The sequence below is a fragment of the Pseudophryne corroboree genome, chromosome 2 (assembly GCF_028390025.1).
Source record: "Pseudophryne corroboree isolate aPseCor3 chromosome 2, aPseCor3.hap2, whole genome shotgun sequence".
Classification (NCBI taxonomy): Eukaryota; Metazoa; Chordata; class Amphibia; order Anura; family Myobatrachidae; genus Pseudophryne; species Pseudophryne corroboree.
In genome coordinates, this window is record NC_086445.1 from 488792510 (window position 1) to 488815500 (window position 22991).

A 22991-nucleotide genomic window follows, 5' to 3' on the forward strand; every position below is an offset into this window, starting at 1 on the left:
AACCTGAGATACCCTTGGTGAGAAGGGTAAATTGGGACATGTAGGTAAGCATCTTTGATGTCCAGAGACACCATATAGTCCCCTTCTTTCAGGTTTGCAATCACTGCTCTGAGTGACTCCATCTTGAATTTGAACCTTTGTATGTAAGTGTTCAAGGATTTTAGGTTTAAAATTGGTCTCACCGAGCCGTCCGGCTTCGGTACCACAAATAGCGTGGAATAGTACCCCTTTCCCTGCTGTAGGAGGGGTACCTTGATTATCACCTGCTGGGAATACAGCTTGTGAATGGCTTACAATACTGCTTCCCTGTCTGAGGGAGACGTCGGTAAAGCAGACTTTAGAAAACGGCGAGGGGGAGACGTCTCGAATTCCAATTTGTACCCCTGGGATACCACCTGAAGGATCCAGGGGTCCACTTGCGAGTGGGCCCACTGCGCACTGAACTTCTGGAGACGGGCCCCCACCGTGCCTGAGTCCGCTTGTAAAGCCCCAGCGTCATGCTGAGGACTTTGCGGAGGCGGGAGGGCTTTTGTTCCTGGGAACTGGCTGTTTGTTGCAGCCTTTTACCTCTCCCTCTGCCACGGGGCAGAAATGAGGCGCCTTTTGCCCCCTTGCCCTTATGGGGCCGAAAGGACTGCGCCTGATAATATGGCGTCTTCTTAGGTTGAGAAGCTACCTGGGGTAAAAATGTGGATTTTCCAGCCGTTGCCGTGGCTACCAGGTCTGATAGACCTACCCCAAATAACTCCTCCCCCTTATAAGGCAATACTTCCATGTGCCTTTTAGAATCCGCATCACCTGACCACTGCCGCGTCCATAAACCTCTTCTTGCAGAAATGGACAGCGCGCTAACTCTTGATGCCAGTCGGCAAATATCCCTCTGTGCATCACGCATATATAGAAATGCATCCTTCAAATGCTCTATAGTCAATAATATACTGTCCCTATCTAGGGTATCAATATTTTCAGTCAGGGAATCCGACCACGCCAGGCCCGCACTGCACATCCAGGCTGAGGCGATTGCTGGTCGCAGTATAACACCCGTGTGAGAGTATATACATTTTAGGATATTCTCCAGCTTTCTATCGGCAGGTTCCTTTAGGGCGGCCGTATCAGGAGAGGGTAGTGCTACCTGTTTAGACAAGCGTGTGAGCGCTTTATCCACCCTAGTAGGTGTTTCCCAACGTGCCCTATCCTCTGGCGGGAAAGGGTACGATGCCAATAACCTTTTAGGAATTATCAGTTTTTTATCGGGGGAAACCCACGCCTCATCACACACTTCATTTAATTCCTCGGATACAGGAAAAACTACAGGCAGTTTTTTCTCACCAAACATAATACCCTTCTTAGTGGTACTTGTATTATCAGATATATGCAATACATTTTTCATTGCTTCAATCATGTAACGTGTGGCCCTAGTGGAAGTCACGTTTGTCTCCTCATCATCGACACTGGAGTCAGTATCCGTGTCTGTGTCTGCCATTTGCGGTAACGGGCGTTTTAAAGCCCCTGATGGCGTTTGAAACCCCTGGACAGGCACAAGCTGAGAAGCCGGCTGTCTCATGTCGTCAACTGTCTGTCGTAAGGAGCTGACACTGTCACGCAATTCCTTCCACAAGCTCATCCACTCAGGTGTCGACTCCCCAGGGGGTGACAACTGTATAATAGGCAATTGCTCCGCCTCCATCTCATTTTCCTCCTCAAACATGTCGACACAATCGTACCGACACACCGCGCACACACACAGGGAATGCTCTGATAGAGGACAGGACCCCACTAGCCCTTTGGGGAGACAGAGGGAGAGTATGCCAGCACACAGCAGAGCGCTATATATATACAGGAATACCACTATAAATTGTGTTTTTCCCTTTATAGCTGCTGTTAGTATAACTACTGCGCCAAATTAGTGCCCCCCTCTCTTTTTTACCCTTTTCTGTAGTGCAGGACTGCAGGGGAGAGTCAGGGAGACGTCCTTCCAGCGGAGCTGTGATGGAAAATGGCGCCCGTGTGCTGAGGAGATAGGCTCCGCCCCCTTCTCGGCGGCCTTTTCTCCCGCTTTTTAGGTGAGTTCTGGCAGGGGTTAAAATACACCCATATAGCCCTGGGGGTTATATGTGGTGTATTTATGCCAGCCAAGGTGTTTTACATTGCTGCTCAGGGCGCCCCCCCCTAGCGCCCTGCACCCTCAGTGACCGGAGTGTGAAGTGTGCCTGAGTAACAATGGTGCACAGCTGCAGTGCTGTGCGCTACCTTGTTGAAGACTGATGTCTTCTGCCGCCGATTTTTCCGGACCTTTTCTTGCTTCTGGCTCTGTAAGGGGGCCGGCGGCGCGGCTCCGGGACCGAGCTCCGAGGCTGGGCCTGTGTTCGGTCCCTCTGGAGCTAATGGTGTCCAGTAGCCTAAGAAGCCCAATCCACTCTGCACGCAGGTGAGTTCGCTTCTTCTCCCCTTAGTCCCTCGATGCAGTGAGCCTGTTGCCAGCAGGTCTCACTGAAAATAAAAAACCTAAAACTAAACTTTTCACTAAGAAGCTCAGGAGAGCCCCTAGTGTGCACCCTTCTCGGCCGGGCACAAAAATCTAACTGAGGCTTGGAGGAGGGTCATAGGGGGAGGAGCCAGTGCACACCAGGTAGTCCTAAAGCTTTTACTTTTGTGCCCAGTCTCCTGCGGAGCCGCTATTCCCCATGGTCCTTACGGAGTTCCCAGCATCCACTAGGACGTCAGAGAAAAGAATTTAAACTCCTTTTTTGTAAGTATCCCTAATTGTAAGCCTTCATCCAGCAAGTCGTTTAATTCCGATAAATAACTTCTAGTCGGATCCATGGTCAGTATTGGTATCTGATAGTAGAATCTGAACTTCTTTTATATAATCTATTTTATCCATAATGACTAGGCTTCCGCCTTTGTCAGGAGGCTTAATGAGGATTGTTTCATCTTTCTTTAGATCTTCTAAGGCCTCTTTTTCTTTTCTGGATAAATTATACTTATTTTTTTATTTTTCCATTATTGTGTATGTCTTGTTCTACCAGTCACTCAAAGGTTTTAATATGAGGTCCCTTGATGTATGCTGGAAAGAATGTAGACTGTGGTTTCAGATTACAGTGTTTGAATTTGTCGGTTTCCATGATTTTATGGATGCTCTGTTCTTTTTTGGAAAATAATTTTTTTACACAAAGTTTGCGTATGAATTTTTGTGTATCCACATATAAATCAAACTGATTTGTATTGGAATGGCCAGCAAATTTTAAACCCTTGTGTAACAAAGTAACGTGGTTCTGTCAAGGTTTTTTTTGCTGAGGTTGTAGATACCAATATCTCTGAGACCTAGGTGCATTCCGTTTCTCCCCTCATGTGTTGTTATTCCCCCCCCCCCCCCCCCCCGTTTCCTGGAGCAGTTTTCCTTTTAGGTGGGTTTCCTGGTCCTATGAGAGATTCTTAAAAAATCCTCATCATCTTCATCTGAGTCTTCGCCTCCGATTTTTTTTCTTTGTCGACCCACTTGTTTTTCATCAGATACTTCGGCAGCTTCTATCTGGTTAATTAAAGTTCTTAATTCTCGGGAGGTTTCTTCTTTTGCTGCATTCCTTCCTTTCTCAAATGACTCTCTCATAGTTTTCTGCATCGGTTTTATTTCATAGGTGAAGTTGCGTGGATTGTAGGCTTGTTATTCAGATCTTCTTGTTTGTTCTGTTGGTATTTTCTTAATGATGGGATCTTTTCTTTGATATGTGTATTTGTTTTGTGTTTTTACTGGATCCAGTCTTCTTTCACTAAAATGTTGTTTCATATATTGATTCTTTCCATTGTAATTTGATTTGACAGTTTTTGCATAGTTTCTATTTTTATTGTGTTTCTGGTCTCTGATAATTTGTCCTGCATTTCTCTTTTCATCTAGTTTCATTTGCTTATAATCGTTGATATTCCTGTGAAATGTTCTCTGTTTTTGCTGTATGGTCTCCTCTTCAATTTCTAACATCTTGCTATTCGTCATTTTCATAAAATTCATATAATCTGTCATTTTTTGTAATGGTTCAAATTTTTTCTCACTAGAGGTGATTTTTTAATTTAAATTATTAAGGGATTTTTGTCTATCCCATATAATGAGCTTGATTAATTCTCTGGAGCAATTATCCAATATTGTGTTCCATTTTAGGTAAAATCCGTATTAATTGGTTCAAAGGTTGGGTTTTTGGAAATTCTTAATTCCCTGGGTACAATATTTTGTTCCAAATTCTGGGATAATGTTGTGACCTCCCACCAATGCTTAATCTCTTGGTTGTAGTATTTTTCTAATCTGAGAAATTGTTCACAAAATCTCTCTTCTCCTACTGGTTGTTCTGGTGGAGGTTTGTCTGTGGAGAATATTTCCCCTATATTTTTCCTTAGGGAATGTGTAATGTACCCGGGCATGTTCATAGCAGCAGTGTAACTAACAAATAATACAGTATGCAAAAAAAGGAACAACCGCATTGATGCCGGGTTTTCAGTGGTTGAGCAGCCCTGAGAAAAATTGGATCCACGGGTCCACTAGGAGCCATTGGCACTTTAAGAGTTTGAGAGTGTGGGCTGGCTCCTCCCTCTATGCCCCTCCTACCAGACTCAGTCTAGAAACTGTGCCCGAGGAGACGGACAACTTCGAGAGAAGGATTTTACACAGATAGTGGCGAGATTCATACCAGCTCACACACAAGGCAAACCAAGCTAACCAATTTGAAACATCAGCAACAACTGAACAATATTACTTAACCAAGTAACAAAACAGTACTTAATCAAGAACTAAGCAGTACTGAACTAAGTAACCACTGCAGGATCACAAAGCGCTGGGTGGGCGGCCAGCATCCTCTACGGACTACGAGAAAAGGATTTACCGGTAAGTAATTAAAATGCTATTTTCTCTTACGTCCTAGAGGATGCTGGAGTCCACATTAGTACCATGGGGATGTACCAAAGTTCTCAGGACGGGAGGGAGAGCGCGGAGGCTCCTGCAGAACTGATTGACCAAACTTCAGGTCCTCAGCGGCCAAAGTATCAAACTTGTAGAACTTCGCAAACAAATTCGACCCAGACCAAGTAGCCGCTCGGAAAGCTGTAAAGCCGAGAAACCCTGGGCAAGTTTCTTGGGATCATACAGGACAGAGAGTCCGATTTTCTGTGATGAGCAGTTCACTTCACAGATTTTCAGAGACCTTACAACATCCAAGGACTTTGACAAAAATGAGGAGTCAGTAGCAACTGGCCCCACAATAGGTTGGTTGATATGAAATTCCGACACAACCTTCGGAAGGAACTGGTGACGTGTCCGGAGCTCAGCTCTATCGTCATGGAATATCATGTAAGGGCTCTTACAAGACAAATCCCCCAACTCCGACTCACGTCTAGCAGAAGCTAAGGCCAACAAAGTAACAGCCTTCCACATGAGAAACTTGACCTCAACCTCCTGTAGAGGTCGAAACAATCCAATTGGAGGAACTGTAACACCACATTAAGATCCCAGGGGTCCGTAGGCGGCACAAAGGGAGGCTGGATGTGCAGAACCCCTTTCAGAAAAGCCTGACCCTCAGGGAGGGAAGCCAATAGTTTCTGGAAGAAAATGGATAGGGCCAAAATCTGGACCTTTACGGATCCCAGCCTCAGGCCCATATTCATACCTGCTTGCAGGAAGAGGAGAAACCGTCCCAGTTGAAACTCCACCGCAGGAAACTTCTTGGACTCACACCAAGATACATATTTTTTCCAAATACGATGGTAATGTTTAGACGTTACTCCTTTCCTAGCCTGTATCCGGGAAGGAATAACCTTGTTTGGAAAGTCCTTCCGAGCCAATATCTGGCGTTCAACCTCCATGCCGTCAAATGTAGCCGCGGTAACTCTTGATAAGCGAACAGCCCCTGCAGTAGATGCAGAAGATCCTCATACCAAGCCCTTCTTGGCCAGTCCGAAGCAATGAGGATTGCCTGAACTCTTGTTCTCCTTATGAGTTTTAGAACTCTCGAAAATGAGTGGAAGTGGAGGAAACCCGTACACCGACTGCAACACCCACGGAGTAACTAGGGCGTCCACCGCCACAGCTTGCGGGTTCTTCGAACTGGAACAATACCACCAAAGCTTCTTGTTGAGACGAGAGGCCATCATGTCTATTTGAGGTACACCCCAAAGATCTGTTACCTCCGTGAACACCTCCGGATGGAGTCCCCACTCTCCTGGATGGATATAGTGTCTGCTGAGGAAGTCCGCTTCCCAGTTGTCTACTCCCAGAATTAAGATTGCCGACAGCGCCAACGCGTGTTGATGATTTTTGTTACCTCTGACATTGCAGCTCTGCTCTTCGTTCCGCCCTGTCGGTTTATGTAAGCTACCGTCGTTACATTGTCCGAATGCACTTGAATGGCTCGATCTCACAGAAGATGGGCTGAATGGATGAAGACCGTTGTAGACGGCTCTTCGTTACAGAATGTTTATTGGAAGGCTGGATTCCAGGCTTGACCACCGTCCTTGGAAGGTTTCCCCCTGAATGACTGCGCCCCAGCCCCGGCGGCTTTCATCCGTGGTTAGAAGGATCCAGTCCTGAATCTCGAACCTGCGGCCCTCCAGAAGGTGAGGTAGTTGCAGCCACCAGAGGAGTGAAATCCTGGCTTTCGGCGACAGACGTATTCTCTGGTGCATGTGTAGATGAGTTCCCGACCACTTGTCCAGGAGATCCAACTGGAAGGACCGAGCATGAAACCTTCCATACTGTAGAGCCTCATAAGAGGCCACCATCCTCCCCAGAAGGCGAATGCGCTGATGAACTGAAACCCGGGCTGGCTTCAGGACATCCCGGACCATTGTTTGTATCACCAACGCTTTCTCCTCCGGCAGAAACACCCTCTGCACTTCCGTGTCGAGGATCATTCCCAGAAAAGACAACCTCCTGGTCGGCTCCAAATGTGATTTTGGAAGGTTCAGGATCCAACAGTGTTCCCTGAGCAGACGAGTCGTGAGAACAATGGACTGCAACAACATCTCCCTGGATGATGCCTTTATCAGCAGATCGTCCAGATATGGGATTATGTTCACCCCCTGTCTGCGGAGGAGAACCATCATTTCAGCCATCACCTTGGTGAACACCCTCAAATGCTGTGGAGAGGCCAAATGGCAGTGCCTGAAACTGATAGTGACTGTCTAACAGTGCAAATCTGAGATACGCCTGGTGCGGCAGCCAAATCGGAATGTGGAGGTACGCATCCTTGATATCCAGGGTTACCAGAAACTCTCCCTCCTCCAGACCTGAAAGCACTGCTCTGAGAGACTCCATTTTGAATTTGAACACCCTCAGGTAAGTATTTAATGATTTCAAGTTCAAAATTGGTCTGACCGAACCATCCGGTTTCGGTACCACGAAAAGGTTTGAATAATAACCCTTGTTTTGCATATGAGGTGTAACTGGGACAATGACCTGTGACTTCTCCAATTTTAGCATGGCTTCCTGTAGGATAGCCCTGTCTGTCAGCAAAGCTGGAAAGCCTGATTTGAAGAATCGGTGAGGCGGGAGTAATTGAAACTCCAGTCTGTACCCCTGGGACACAATATCCTGTACCCAGGGATCCAGGCCGGACGACACCCAGACGTGTCTGAAACGTCTGAGTCTCGCACCCACCAGCCCGTCCTCCAGGCTTTGTGGTCCACCATCATGCTGAGGATTTTGAGGAACCAGAAGCAGGCCTCTGGTCCTGGGAGCCTGCGGGAGCAGGCTTTTTGGATTTTGCACGACCACCTCCAAAGAAAGTGGTAGGAGGCTTGGAATTGTTTGCCTTAACTGTCCGAAAGGTCTGCGGCACAGCTGAAGACATATATTTTCTTCGTAGAAGGCGTAGCTGAGGGAAGGAAAGGTGACTTACCCGCGGTTGCCGTAGAAATCCACGCATCCAACACTTCCCCAAATAGAGCCTGACTTGTGTAGGGGAGGTTCTCCACACTTCTCCTGGATTCCATGTCTGCAGACCATTGGCGTATCCATTGCTGAGACAGACATGGAAGATATCCGTGCAGTCAGCGCACCCAGGTCCTTCATGGATTCCACCATGAGCCCCGCAGAATCCTGTATGTTATGTAAAAACAATTCAATGTCACTTCTATCCATTGTATCCAAATCCTCTAGTAATGTGCCTGACCACTTTACTACGGCTTTAGAAATCCATGCACAGGCAACAGTGGGCCTTAACGCCACTCCTGAATCAGTGTATATGGATTTGAGCGTAGTGTCAATCTTACGATCAGCCGGTTCTTTTAACGCGGTAGATCCCAGGACAAGTAAAACCACCTTTTTAGACAGTCTGGCGACAGATGCATCAATAAAGGGTGGGTTTTCCCATTTTTCCCCCATCTTCCTCAAGGGAAAGCAACCTTTTTTCCTAGGATTTCTCAAAAATAGCGTTTAATTCTTTAGATGCAGGGAAGGTTAGCGAGGCTTTCTTATTGTCAGGAAAGTAAGCCTCCTCAACCTGCTCAGGTGGTGTGTCATTTATGGGACAGAAAAAGATGGTCTCTTTGTTGGCGCACTTAGAAGAAAAGAGAGAAATTTTTGTCTATTATCAATATTGATATTAAAATATAACTTTTATTAGTACTTAACTAAAATATATAGCAATTGAGAAACATAAGTGAAAAATAACCTATTATGTGAAATATGTGAATAAATTCGGTGATACAAAATATTAAAATAATATAAACTGTTTCACTGTGCCTGAATTTTTTCTTAATTCACTGTGTTGTGTATATACATGTACAGTATATACCTTTGCAGGACTATTAATTGTATATAATGCTTATACTAGATATAGGGTAGGACAACATATATTCCACACATAAATGGCAGGTATGGGTATTTAAGGTATATGTCTATGAAAGGATACAGGTATCACCTGATGAGACTGTGAGTGTCCGAAATCCACCTAAGATGATCGCACCGACTCTGCTGACAAATGACCCTTTCGAAGACAGATTGATTTTTCATGAGCAATAAAACCGTAGCTACCTTATAGGTCTAGGCCTGACACAGTTTGCTAATAATGGTCTCTGAATAATTTGCTCCGACTTTTGTGTACCAATTGGGTCACGTCTATTATGCAGATTAGTCTTATTGACAGAATTCACATGTCAAATAGACATATGCATATGTCCACGGTGGTTTTTATTATAGACATCCACTATTATTATTATCCGTGTTTGGGATCCCCATCAGCAATTAGAGGGTTATTATGTCCAATTTGTGGTTAAAAGCCGCAACGGCTTTATTTGTCACCACTCCCTATGATGAATCTGCTATATCACATCAAATGATTATCCGTATCACATGCTGGAGGGATAAACCCCCAATATCAGCCTTTTATGATGATTTTAACTTCATAAACATAAATAACAATTCAAGACAAAACCTATCTACTCGTTTAATGTGTGCGTTACAAGATTTCTATTTCCACAAAATTTTTCATCAATTTTCAGGACTCTAATATACCGATCCACTCATTATACACAGAAATGTGGTGAGCTTCTGCTTACTACCCTTGGGTTGCTTCCCGATATTACAAAAGAAGAAGATAGGAGGACACGTATCAGTAGTTAACGTGCTGTCATCTAGGAATTGTTGTACCGCATGTTTAGTATATACGGCAAGTTTTAAATGCACTTTTGTCCATGCCCTATGTAGCTATGTCAAAGATACAACAATATCCAGGTACAGTATAAGGTAAATCCTTATCTTACATGTCACTCAGGATTTACAATGGAGATGTGCAACAGCCATTAGAATGTATCACTCAACATGGGACGTTTTACTAAAATGTCTATAGCAGATTTAAATGCCTTAAATGTGTCACTTCCAGGAGTCAGTATACCCAGTATCCAATATTATCAGCAGATGTTTAAATGAAATATGGTTTGTGCCATTTACGGCTATACCAGAATTGCAATATTCTACAAATGCTGTTTGGGTAGATTCCTGTCTAACACGTCTTTTAAGGCTTACAGTAGAGATACCTAGCAGCTATTGAGTATATAACGACTTATATTTATTTAGTATAGTGTGCTTTGTACTGCTTTAATAGTATCAGTAAACGTAACAAGTTCTTAACTGCTTCATTGTTATGACAAAATACACATCCTATAGGTGCTCATTCACTGTTATCTTATAGACTTCTATCGTCCAGAATTTGGATAGTCCTCAGACTTGGCTATATAGGACGGCTGTACTATGGCACTACTGATCTGATATCCTTAAAAATCCCCTTCTATTTCTCATATACACTCATACAGTGCAAGTGAGCTAATCGGCACCACTCTAAGACGCCACGATTGCCACTGTTTTAATAATATCAGTAAGCGTAACAGATATGTATCAGCTTCATTTATAGAACAAAATACACATCCTATAGATGCTCCTTCACTAATTCTAAGCATCTAGGATTTAATTGGTCCTCACGTTTAACTATATCTGACGGCTGTACTGTGTCACCACTAAACTGATATTTTCAACAGTCCTCCCTACATAACATTCATCTGATTCTACTAGTCCTTCTATTGTATATACACATTTCTATTTCAATTAATTATTCGAGCATAATATTGCACAGTGAGCAGTACGAGCGGGCTTGTCAGCACCACTCTGAAACGCCGACGTGCACATTTCGCAATTGCTTTAACGAGGCGCCTCGTTAAAGCAATTGCGAAACGTGCACGTCGGTGTTTCAGAGCGGTGCTGACAAGCCTGCTCGTACTGCTCACTGTGCAATATTATGCTTACTGATATTATTAAAACAGTGGCAATCGTGGTGTCTTAGAGTGGTGCCGATAAGCTCACTTGCACTGCATGAGTGTATATGAGAAATAGAAGGGGATTTTTAAGGATATCAGATCAGTAGTGCCATAGTACAGCCGTTCTATATAGCCAAGTCTGAGGATTATCCAAATTCTGGAAGATAGAAGTCTATAAGATAACAGTGAATGAGCACCTATAGGATGTGTATTTTGTCATAACAATGAAGCAGTTACGAACTTGTTACGTTTACTGATACTATTAAAGCAGTACAAAGCACACTATACTAAATAAATATAAGTCGTTATATACTCAATAGCTGCTATGTATCTCTACTGTAATCCTTAAAAGACGTGTTAGACAGGAATCTACTCAAACACAGCATTTGTAGAATATTGCAATTCTGGTATAGTCGTACATGGCACAAACAATATTTCATTTAAACAGCTGCTGATAATATTGGATAGTGGGTATACTGACTCCTGGAAGTGACACATTTTAGGCATTTAAATCTGCTATAGACATTTTAGTAAAATGTCCCATGTTGAGTGATACATTCTAATGGCTGTTGCACATCTCCATTGTAAATCCTGAGTGACATGTAAGATAAGGATTTACCTTATACTGTACCTGGATATTGTTGTATCTTTGACATAGCTACATAGGGCATGGACAAAAGTGCATTTAAAACTTGCCGTATATACTAAACATGCGGTACAACAATTCCTAGATGACAGCACGTTAACTACTGATACGTGTCCTCCTATCTTCTTCTTTTGTAATATCGGGAAGCAACCCAAGGGTAGTAAGCAGAAGCTCACCACATTTCTGTGTATAATGAGTGGATCGGTATATTAGAGTCCTGAAAATTGATGAAAAATTTTGTGGAAATAGAAATCGTGTAACACACACATTAAACGAGTAGATAGGTTTTGTCTTGAATTGTTATTTGTTTATGAAGTTAAAATCATCATAAAAGGCTGATATTGGGGGTTTATCCCTCTCCAGCATGTGATACGGATAATCATTTGATGTGATATAGCAGATTCATCATAGGGAGTGATGACAAATAAAGCCGTTGCGGCTTTTAACCACAAATTGGACATAATAACCCTCTAATTGCTGATGGGGATCCCAAACACGGATAATAATAATAGTGGATGTCTATAATAAAAACCACCGTGGACATATGCATATGTCTATTTGACATGTGAATTCTGTCATTAAGACTAATCTGCATAATAGACGTGACCCAATTGGTACACAAGAGTCGGAGCAAATTATTCAGAGACCATTATTAGCAAACTGGGTCAGGCATAGACCTATAAAGGTAGCTACGGTTTTATTGCTCATGAAAAATCAATCGGTCTTCTAAAAGGGTCATTTGTCAGCAGAGTCGGTGCGATCATCTTAGGTGGATTTCTGACACTCACAGTCTCATCAGGTGATACCTGTATCCTTTCATAGACATATACATTAAATACCCATACCTGCCATTTATGTGTGGAATATATGTTGTCCTACCCTATATCTAGTATAAGCATTATATACAAATAATAGTCCCGCAAAGGTATATACATGTATATACACAACACAGTGAATTAAGAAAAAATTCAGGCACAGTGAAACAGTTTTTATTATTTTAATATTTTGTATCACCGAATTTATTCACATATTTCACATAATAGGTTATTTTTCACTTATGTTTCTCAATTGCTATATATTTTAGTTAAGTACTAATAAAAGTTATATTTTAATATCAATATTGATAATAGACAAAAATTTCTCTCTTTTCTTCTAAGTGCGCCAACAAAGAGACAATCTTTTTCTGTCCCATGTTGTTCTTCAATCTTATTGTCTATGGCAGCACCCCCTATGATGAATGGTGAAAAAACTCTCTGTAATCATATAATTTGGGGAATTCTTTACTGAAATTAGGAATACTAATAACTGTCTGGTGCAGAGGACATCCCTGTCCCCCCATTTCCCTTATATTTGCAGGTGTGTCATTTATGTTTAACACATCTCTAATGGCCTCAACCATGAGCTGCACCCCTTTAGCAAGGGATGCCACCCCTCTCAGCACATCCTCATCACCGTCTGCAGTATTAGACTCGGTATCCGTGTCATCCCGCATAATTTGGGCAAGTGCACGTTTCTGTGGGAACATGCTAGGGGATATTGCAGGAATAGGGACAGAGCCTGACCAAACTGCCATAGACTTCTTCAACACCTGAGTTTCAGTCTCAGTATACCCTAGTAGAGATATGAGAGATCATTCCTTTGATAGAAGTTATCCACTCAGGCTCGACAATAGGGATCTGAGACAAAGTATTACAATCCTGTGTACATGGAATGGATCCTTCCTGAGAGGAAACCTCTTCTGCATCATATGATACAGAGTCCTTAGACATGGCTATGTGAGATATTAAACACACACACAGGGAAATGCCAGACACAGTTTTCCCCCCCAAGTATGCCACAGAGAGACACAGAGATTGGAGCCAAACCATACACAGCGCTTTTTGAGGTAGAAGTAATAAAACTACCAGTACTGTCTGTGTACCTTATTAGACTACACAGACTTTACACAGCGTTCCCCCACGCCCCCCTCCTCCCATCCCCTCCCTCTACAACCCCCTGGTTCCACACAGGATAGCTGGAATTGCTTGGAGGGACAGCTCCCCCTGTCAGCATCTGTTGTATAGGAACTGCAGGCAGGAAAATGGCGCTGAACGCTGCTGGGTCCGCTCTGAGGAGAAGCTCCGACCCAGAACATGGCGAGCTTCCCGCTCTTCATTATATTATACTGGCCTGAGGATTTCTGCTGGTTGCGACCGGTGTAGGGTATAGGCGCTGGCTCAGGATGCCTCTCTCAGCTTCGCACTACGTACCACTGAACCCCGATCAGGACCCGCAGGAGCTCAATGACCTGTCAGCGGAGATAGGGGCGCGGACCCTTCTGCCCTCCTTAGTCCCATGTAGCAGGGAGGCTGTTGCCAGCAGCCTCCCTGTAAAATAATAAACTCTAAGAAAATTTTTACTAGAGAAACTCTGTAGAGCTCCCCTAGCTGTGACCGGCTCCTCCGGGCACATTTTCAAAACGGAGTCTGGTAACAGTACACAATGTAAAAATGCAGCAAAGAAGGCAAATCAAGTCCTTGCGTGCATAAAACGGGGTACCGTGACAAGGGACAAGGATGTAATCCTGCCGCTATACAAATCATTGGTACGTCCGCATCTGGAATATTGTGTTCAATTCTGGGCACCATATTATAACAAAAGATATCGTGGAACTCGAAAGAGGAGCTAGCAGGGTAGTAATTTATTAATAGAACTCTGTATAGGACACGTGGACACTCACTGAGGCTAGAGGAGAGAAAATTCAGTACAAAACGTAGGAAAGGGTTCTTCACTGTAAGGGCAATAAGGATTTGGAACTCCCTGTAGGAGAAGGTAAGTATGGCGGACTCTGTAAATGCATTTAAAAACAGATTGGACAGCTTTCTAGCTGAAAAAAGTATCCAAGGCTATAGCATTTAATATATTGACATTAAGTATCTGAGAGTGGTACGAAATAGTTGTCAATTGGTACGTAAACATAACTTCAGCTGGTGCATTATAAATGTGCACAGCTTAATACAGAATACATGTTGAACCCGATGGGCATTTTGCCTCTTTTCAACCTCATTAACGATGTTACTAGTACAAGAGGATGCAAAATGACCTCTCACCCCTCCCAGAAGATGCACATTTCCCTCTTTCCCTTTCCAATTAGATCCATATTTCTCTCCTCCCCCCCCCCACCAAAGTAGATGCACATTTCCCTTTCGCCCCTTCTAGTAGATCCACATTCCCCTCTCAGCAGATGCATATTGCCCTCTCACCCCTCCCAGTATATGCACATTCCCATCCCGCCCCTCCCAGTAGATTCACATTCCCATCCCGGCCATCCAAGTAGATTCACATTCCCATACCGGCCCTCCCAGTAGATGCATATTCCCATCCCGGCCCTCCCAGTATATGCACATTCCCATCCCGGCCCTCCCAGTAGATGCACATTCCCATCCCGGCCCTCCCAGTAGATGCACATTCCCATCCCGGCCCTCCCAGTAGATGCACATCCCCATCCCGCCCCTCCCAGTAGATGCACATTCCCATCCCGCCACTCCCAGTAGATGCACATTCCCATCCCGCCACTCCCAGTAGATGCACATCCCCATCCCGCCCCTCCCAGTAGATGCACATTCCCATCCCGTCCCTACCAGTAGATGCACATTCCCATCCCGCCACTCCCAGTAGATGCACATTCCCATCTCCACCCCTCCCAGTAGATGCACATTCCCATCCCGCCCCTCCCAGTAGATGCACATTCCCATCCCGCCCCTCCCAGTAGATGCACATTTCCATTTCGTCCCTCCCAGTAGATGCACATTCCCATCTCACCCCTTCCAGTAGATGCACATTTCCATCTCGTCCCTCACAGTAGATGCACATTCCCATCCCGCCCCTCCCAGTAAATGAACATTTCCATTTCGTCCCTCCCAGTAGATGCACATTCCCATCCTGCCCCTTCCAGTAGATGAACATTTCCATCTCGTCTCTCCCAGCAGACGCACATTATCATGCATAATTCTTAGCTGTCATTTCACGTTTGTCAAAAGACAAAGTTCCACAGCTGGAAGAAATTCAAGGTTAAGATAATTCATGGTGATAAGCTGCCGTCGTAACCATACTAAAGAGAATCTCACTGTAGACGCAAGGATTGTCCTTTCCTATAGTCACAGTGAATAGTATAAAGCAGGACAGATAAAGGGAGATCTGGGACAGACATACTGTAGATATATTTCTGCGTCTGTGTTTTTGTACTCCCTGTATCTGCTCTGCAATATATGGCTTCAGAGGTCATATACCATTATACTATATGAACTCCTTCACCTATTCATAAAATGTAGACAATACAATCACATCAACACAAAAGGAAATTTCTGTAGAAAAGTACCTGAAGCTTGAAAGATTGATGCAGGAGGCCTGGGTTGCAGGCTCCACAGATTTTCCACGCTGTTTCTGTCTTTAAGATCCAATAAATGAATAAGAATTAGAGGATCAAGGTCCAACAAACTGTTGCTACTGGAGGCACTTATGTTGTTTCCAATACGTCTTGAGTTTCTGCTACTGCCATAAGTATGGTTGCTTGCTGAAAAGAAAGGAGAGAATAAAATGCCACATGTTTTAATAACTTCAAAGTCTTCATTAACTTAAAGATACAGGTAGCTGCCATATTTTCACATTTTGGGGAGCTATGTATTTTTGCATCCATATTATGGAGGGCCAAAATCACATTCATCAATCAACTTAAAAAACTCACAATTAGCACAATTCCCATTTTAGATTTGTAGTCACTATTTATCTTTGCCAAAAATCCACTTTATTTTAAAATGCTACATACAGTAAATATTAACACACAAGGATACAAAGAGATCCATTCATCATACACACTGGTGTACTACAATAACCAACAGGGGAATATACACCTCCATACTTCTAGAATTATGAAACCATACAAGCTGTATTAGACAAAGCAAATTGTTTGTGGTCTAACTGCTCTCCAAAGCCTTGTGGCTCAGGATGGTGATCTAGCGGGTGAGGAGGTCCACTTAGTTTACGAAATTCTTCACAGTCACAGAGACCCCACAGTCTACTTAGCGTAAGAAAAATGTATAGTACAGTTATACAAGGACTTTCATGATGCCCTTTCAGTGATACTGCAGATTGGATACTTTTATCAATGAGAATGCACAGGACTGACCTGTATTGTTCTAAAATCATGGTATAACGGAGCTGTGGACGTCTGCAACATACTAATAAGTATTTCTAACGTGCCATTGGTCACAGTTAAGGTTTACTTATTATTATCCTTTATTTATATGGCGCCACAAGGGTTCCGCCACACCCAATTACAGAGTACATATGCACATAATCAAAACAGGAAAACAGTGACTTACAGTTGAAGACAATATAGGACAAGTGCAGGGTAACTAAGCATAACTACACCAGTAAACGACACTGAGATAAGTATCAAGGTGGCCGAAAACTATGGGATTTGGGCAGTTGAGGATTATGAACGTAAGAAAAGGATAAGCACATGAGGGAAGAGGGCCCTACTCGTGAGAGCTTACATTCTTAAAGCTGTCTGTAGCTCTGAGTAGAATGCTACAAAATTTAGTAACAAGTATGGGGAAAGTGACTCAATGAAAAAACAAAAAACTTAGTTCACCAACCGGACGATAGTAATAAATTTTTTTGAATCAGTAGCCAGCTCCATACATAGATACATATACATATATATGCGTGGATGTCTGTTATTGCTCAGCGGAACTAACGTGCAAACAGATCCGACAAATGTGGCCTATGGTCACCTCTGACCCGAATTTACCCTCTTTACGACATAGTAAAATTATGCCTTGCTTTACTAGAAGTGCTAATCTAAGGGATTTATTGGTTAAGAGTGATGTAATGGGTTTCAAAAATTCACCAACAGCAACACATTTTCTTACCCGCAAACCGGGATGTTACAAATGTCTGGGGTGCACCACCTGCAGCTACATGCAGACTGGTGACTATATATCACACCCCCATACCGGTAAAAAGGTTCCTATCAGATGGCCTCTTATCTGTAGCTGTACCTTTGTAGTGTATGTATTAATATGTCCCTGCAGTCTGTACTACATCGGTAAGACTCAGTGCCAATTCAAAGAGAGGATGGCCCAACACAGGTCGGCCATCCGGGCAGCTCTCCATTTAGGCAATAGTGAGCAACTGTTTGCGAAGCATTTCGCACAAAATAGACACAGTCTCACCTCACTGCATTACAAAATTGTGGATCATGTCCAAGCTTGGATGCGAGGAGGCAATAGACCTAAGAAATTGTTACAACTCGAAACACGGTGGATTCACAAATTAGACACCATCTATCCCAATGGTCTTAACGAGAATTTGGGCTTAAGTAGTTTTTTATAATAGGATGAGATGACCAACCACCCATGCGAACAAATTCCCTCAGAATGATTAATTAACCCTGGTAATTATTTATGTAATGCCAATTTTCACATAGTAAGACATCACAGGTTAGCATCCTGTTACAGATAATATTCTTATGCTCACTAGCTGAAAGTGATTTTGACAGATAACATAGCAAGCAGTTCTTTGTAAATATTTTGCACATTAGTTTATATATTTTTTATAAACAATCTTTTTCATGTTTTATTAATACTATGGTACCACTATTATGCACTTAAGTGACCCTGATGGCTCGTCCACCAAGACTCACATCACACACGGGATAATGCCCGAGTGTGTCTTATGGATCAGGTTACACTTGTCACATGTTTTTAATGATATGATTATCTCCTATAACACTGATAGAACATGGTGAGATTTTTAGAAAAATATTTGTGTGTGTTTTGATTTGGTTTACTACGTGTTAAGATGTTTAGTCTGTTTCCATCGTTTCAATGTGTGTCCTTGCGCCAACAGCCGCCGCGGGATGACGTCCGGACATGTGACGACGTCACTTCAGGGCCGGACAACGCGACGTGACCGGAAGCGCGGGGTCCATGGCTCCGGCCGGCGTCGCCACGACGGGGGTTGGCGCTCCATGGATTGGTAAGATATTTAAATGTTATTTGCACACTATTTGCACTTGTGTTTTTTTGTTTTTCCTGAAGGGGGTGCGTCCCCCGAAACGTTGAAGTGATTAAACACTTAATGGTTTGCTTCACCTGAATCTCCAAGTCTCCGAGTGCCGCCTTTTGTCTCCACGTGCATTGGAGGTAGCAAACACCTCTAAGGAGGGTACCGGAGCTAGTAACCATCTGCGGGAGGTGAGTACCGGACAGCATAGAGGACTATAATATATATATATATATATATATATATATATATATATTTACGCACACATTATTGTTTAAAAAAACATGCATATAATAACGCATGCAGTACATATATACACACACATATATTCAAATGGAAGGATGGCAGCATATTATTATGTAAGACACTTTGAAAAGACTTGACAGTAGGTGCCAGAGCGATAGGTCACTCCATTTCTGAAACCAACATGAAATTTAGATTTTCACAAGCAACAATTTCAGTGGAGTACCGCGCCTACATAACATCAGGGAAGACATCAAGTGTGTGACACTGCTGTGACTGAAGATCATGGACAATGTTGTCTAGCACACATTGTAACAACTGACCAGTGTTTGCTGTGCTGGCCATTCAAGGAATTTGAAGACCATCTATTCCTGGAAGAATGTTTTGTTTTCCTGCTGTACGATGAACTGTAGACCAACTAGGCATAGACCAGAAAATATTGCATGGAGCTGCAAAATGCTGTTGTAGCCTTTCTGGTTCAAGGTGCCTGTCACTTTATACAAGTCGCCAACTGACAATGCAGCAAAAAAGACAGAGGTTATCACACTTCCTCCTCCATATTTGGCAATAGATGTCAAAGAAGCTTATTTACTAAGCAGCAGCTTGGAAATGCTGCCACTTCTCTGCATGCTTAAGCTTGAACTTCAAAAAGGCAATGCTTTTAATAGCAAAACATATATATATATATATATATATATATATATATATATATATATACACACACACATCACATAGATCCATCCTTTAACGTACTCAATGGAGTACTAAAGCCATGCATAATGAACAGAAGATTTAAAATCAGATTCATCAGTCCATAAGACCATCTTCCAGTCTTCAGTCAAGTCCAATGGTGGTGCTTCATTATTAAGGTATTGCTGCAGAACAGTTATAAGTTCTTAACACATTGGACCTAAGTCATCTTCATTTGCAGTTTTGCTAAATTTGCAAAACTACAGCTGATTACGATTGCATGCTGGGAGCCGCAGAGTATAGGGCAAAGCCGCCCAGCATGCAAGTACCAACCAGCAATGCGATCTCAATTTAACTGCGAACGTATAGCTGACTTAGGGATGTCCCCTGCCTGTGCAGGCTAGCTACAAAGGTAGGCACAGGGCAGCCATGTTTTCTGTCGCAGCAGCCACGTGTGACGTCATGTGGCCACACTGAAAACGGCCCTGCAACTGTTTTGCAGCACTGCCCCCGCAACACAACGTCACCGCCCCACGAATACCTCTGCCTGTCAATCAGGCATAGGCATTCGCATCACTGACATACGATTGCATCTCCCCGGCCTGCGTTCAGTGCTGAATAGGGCCCATTAACGGTTCACTGAAAGGGATTTTTTTCTCATAACTCTGAAAAATACATTTCAGTTTCTGCTTTTTTGTTTTTGTAACAGCTTACCTTCGTACCATTCTAGGTAATTCACTTAATTAAATGTTAATGAAAAAAAAATAAGATTTTACTCACTGGTAAATCTATTTCTCGTAGTCCGTAGTGGATGCTGGGGACTCCGTAAGGACCATGGGGAATAGACGGCTCCGCAGGAGACTGGGCACATCTAAGAAAGATTTAGGACTATCTGGTGTGCACTGGCTCCTCCCCCTATGACACTCCTCCAAGCCTCAGTTAGGAACTGTGCCCGGAAGAGCTGACATAATAAGGAAGGATATTGAATCCCGGGTAAGACTCATACCAGCCACACCAATCACACCATATAACACGTGATAGGAACCCCGGTTAACAGTATGATAACAAATGGAGCCTCTGAAGAGATGGCTCACAACAAAACCCGATTTTTGTAACAATAACTATGTACAGGTATTGCAGACAATCCGCACTTGGGATGGGCGCCCAGCATCCACTACGGACTACGAGAAATAGATTTACCGGTGAGTAAAATCTTATTTTCTCTAACGTCCTAGTGGATGCTGGGGACTCCGTAAGGACCATGGGGATTATACCAAAGCTCCCAAACGGGCGGGAGAGTGCGGATGACTCTGCAGCACCGAATGAGAGAATTCCAGGTCCTCCTCAGCCAGGGTATCAAATTTGTAGAATTTTGCAAACGTGTTTGCCCCCGACCAAGTAGCTGCTCGGCAAAGTTGTAAAGCCGAGACCCCTCGGGCAGCCGCACAGGATGAGCCCACCTTCCGTATGGAATGGGCTTTTACAGATTTAGGCTGCGGTAAGCCTACCGCAGAATGCGCCAGCTGAATAGTGCTACAAATCCAGCGCGCAATAGACTGCTTAGAAGCAGGAGCACCCAGCTTGGTGGGTGTATACAGGATAAACAGCGAGTCAGTCTTTCTGACTCCAGCCGTCCTGGAAATATAAATTTTTATGGCCCTGACTACGTCCAGCAACTTGGAATCCTCCAAGTCCCTAGTAGCCGCAGGCACCACAATAGGTTGGTTCAAGTGAAAAGCTGAGACCACCTTTGGGAGAAACGGAGGACGAGTCCTCAATTCTGCCCTATCCATATGGAAAATCAGATAAGGGCTTTTACAAGACAAAGCCGCCAATTCTGAAACCCGCCTGGCCGACGCCAAGGCCAACAGCATGACCACTTTCCACGTGAGATATTTTAAATCCACAGTCTTAAGTGGTTCGAACCAATGTGATTTCAGGAATGCCAAAACCACATTGAGATCCCAAGGTGCCACTGGGGGCACAAAAGGAGGCTGAATATGCAGTACTCCTTTGACAAAAGTCTGAACTTCGGGCAGTGAAGCCAGTTCTTTTTGGAAGAAAATCGACAGAGCCGAAATCTGGACCTTCATGGACCCCAATTTGAGGCCCAACGTCACCCCTGCTTGCAGGAAGTGCAGGAATCGACCCAGTTGAAATTCCTCCGTCGGGGCCTTCATGGCCTCACACCAAGCAACATATTTTCGCCAAATGCGGTGATAATGTCTTGCGGTGACATCCTTCCTGGCTTTGATCAGGGTAGGGATGACTTCCTCCGGAATACCTTTTTCCTTCAGGATCCGGTGTTCAACCGCCATGCCGTCAAACGCAGCCGCGGTAAGTCTTGGAACAGACAGGGTCCCTGCTGCAGCAAGTCTTGTCTGAGCGGCAGAGGCCAAGGGTCCTCTGTAAGCATCTCTTGAAGTTCCGGGTACCAAGCTCTTCTTGGCCAATCCGGAACCACGAGTATGGTTTTCACTCCTCGCCTTCTTATTATTCTCAGTACCTTGGGTATGAGAGGTAGAGGAGGAAACACATAAACCGACTGGTACACCCATGGTGTCACTAGAGCGTCCACCGCTATCGCCTGAGGGTCTCTTGACCAGGCGCAATATCTTTTCAACTTCTTGTTGAGGCGGGACGCCATCATGTCTACCTGTGGTTTTTCCCACCGGTTGACCAGCATTTGGAAGACTTCTGGATGAAGTCCCCATTCTCCCGGGTGGAGGTCGTGCCTGCTGAGGAAGTCTGCTTTCCAGTTGTCCACTCCCGGAATGAACACTGCTGTCAGTGCTAACACATGATTCTCTGCCCATCTGAGAATCCTTGTGGCTTCTGCCATCGCCATCCTGCTTCTCGTGCCGCCCTGTCTGTTTACATGGGCGACCGCCGTGATGTTGTCTGACTGGATCAGTACCGGCTGGTTTTGAAGCAGGGGTCTTGCCTGGCTTAGGGCATTGTAAATGGCCCTTAGCTCCAGGATATTTATGTGAAGAGAAATCTCCTGATTTGACCACAGTCCTTGGAAATTTCTTCCCTTTGTGACTGCTCCCCAGCCCCGAAGGCTGGCATCCGTGGTCACCAGGACCCAGTCCTGTATTCCGAATCTGCGGCCCTCTAGTAGATGAGCCCTCTGCAGCCACCACAGCAGCGACACCCTGGTTCTGGCCGATAGGGTTATCCGCTGGTGCATCTGGAGATGGGACCCGGACCATTTGTCCAACAGGTCCCACTGGAACGTCCTTGCGTGGAACCTTCCGAATGGAATTGCTTCGTACGAAGCTACCATTTTTCCCAGGACTCGTGTGCATTGATGTACCGACACTTTTCCTGGTTTTAGAATGTCTCTGACCAGAGATGACAATTCCTCGGCTTTTTCCAGTGGAAGAAACACTCTTTTCTGGTCTGTGTCCAGAATCATTCCGAGGAACAGAAGACGTGTCGTCGGGACCAGCTGTGACTTTGGAATGTTTAGAATCCAGCCGTGCTGTTGTAGCACTTCCTGAGAAAGTGCCACCCCCACTATCAACTGTTCTTTGGACCTCGCCTTTATCAGGAGATCGTCCAAGTACGGGAT

General features: G+C 44.1%; 1 protein-coding gene across 5 annotated transcripts in view; it reads right to left on the reverse strand.

The window, feature by feature from the left end:
* The window catches only part of TRIM37 (tripartite motif containing 37), a 436939-nt gene that overhangs the window by 125588 nt on the left and 288360 nt on the right, over nt 1-22991 (reverse strand). For all 5 annotated transcript variants that reach the window (XM_063953906.1, XM_063953907.1, XM_063953909.1 and 2 more), the window contains one exon: nt 15792-15986. In XM_063953906.1, coding sequence (XP_063809976.1) covers nt 15792-15986 — 195 coding nt within the window. The remainder of the gene's footprint in view (nt 1-15791; nt 15987-22991) is intronic.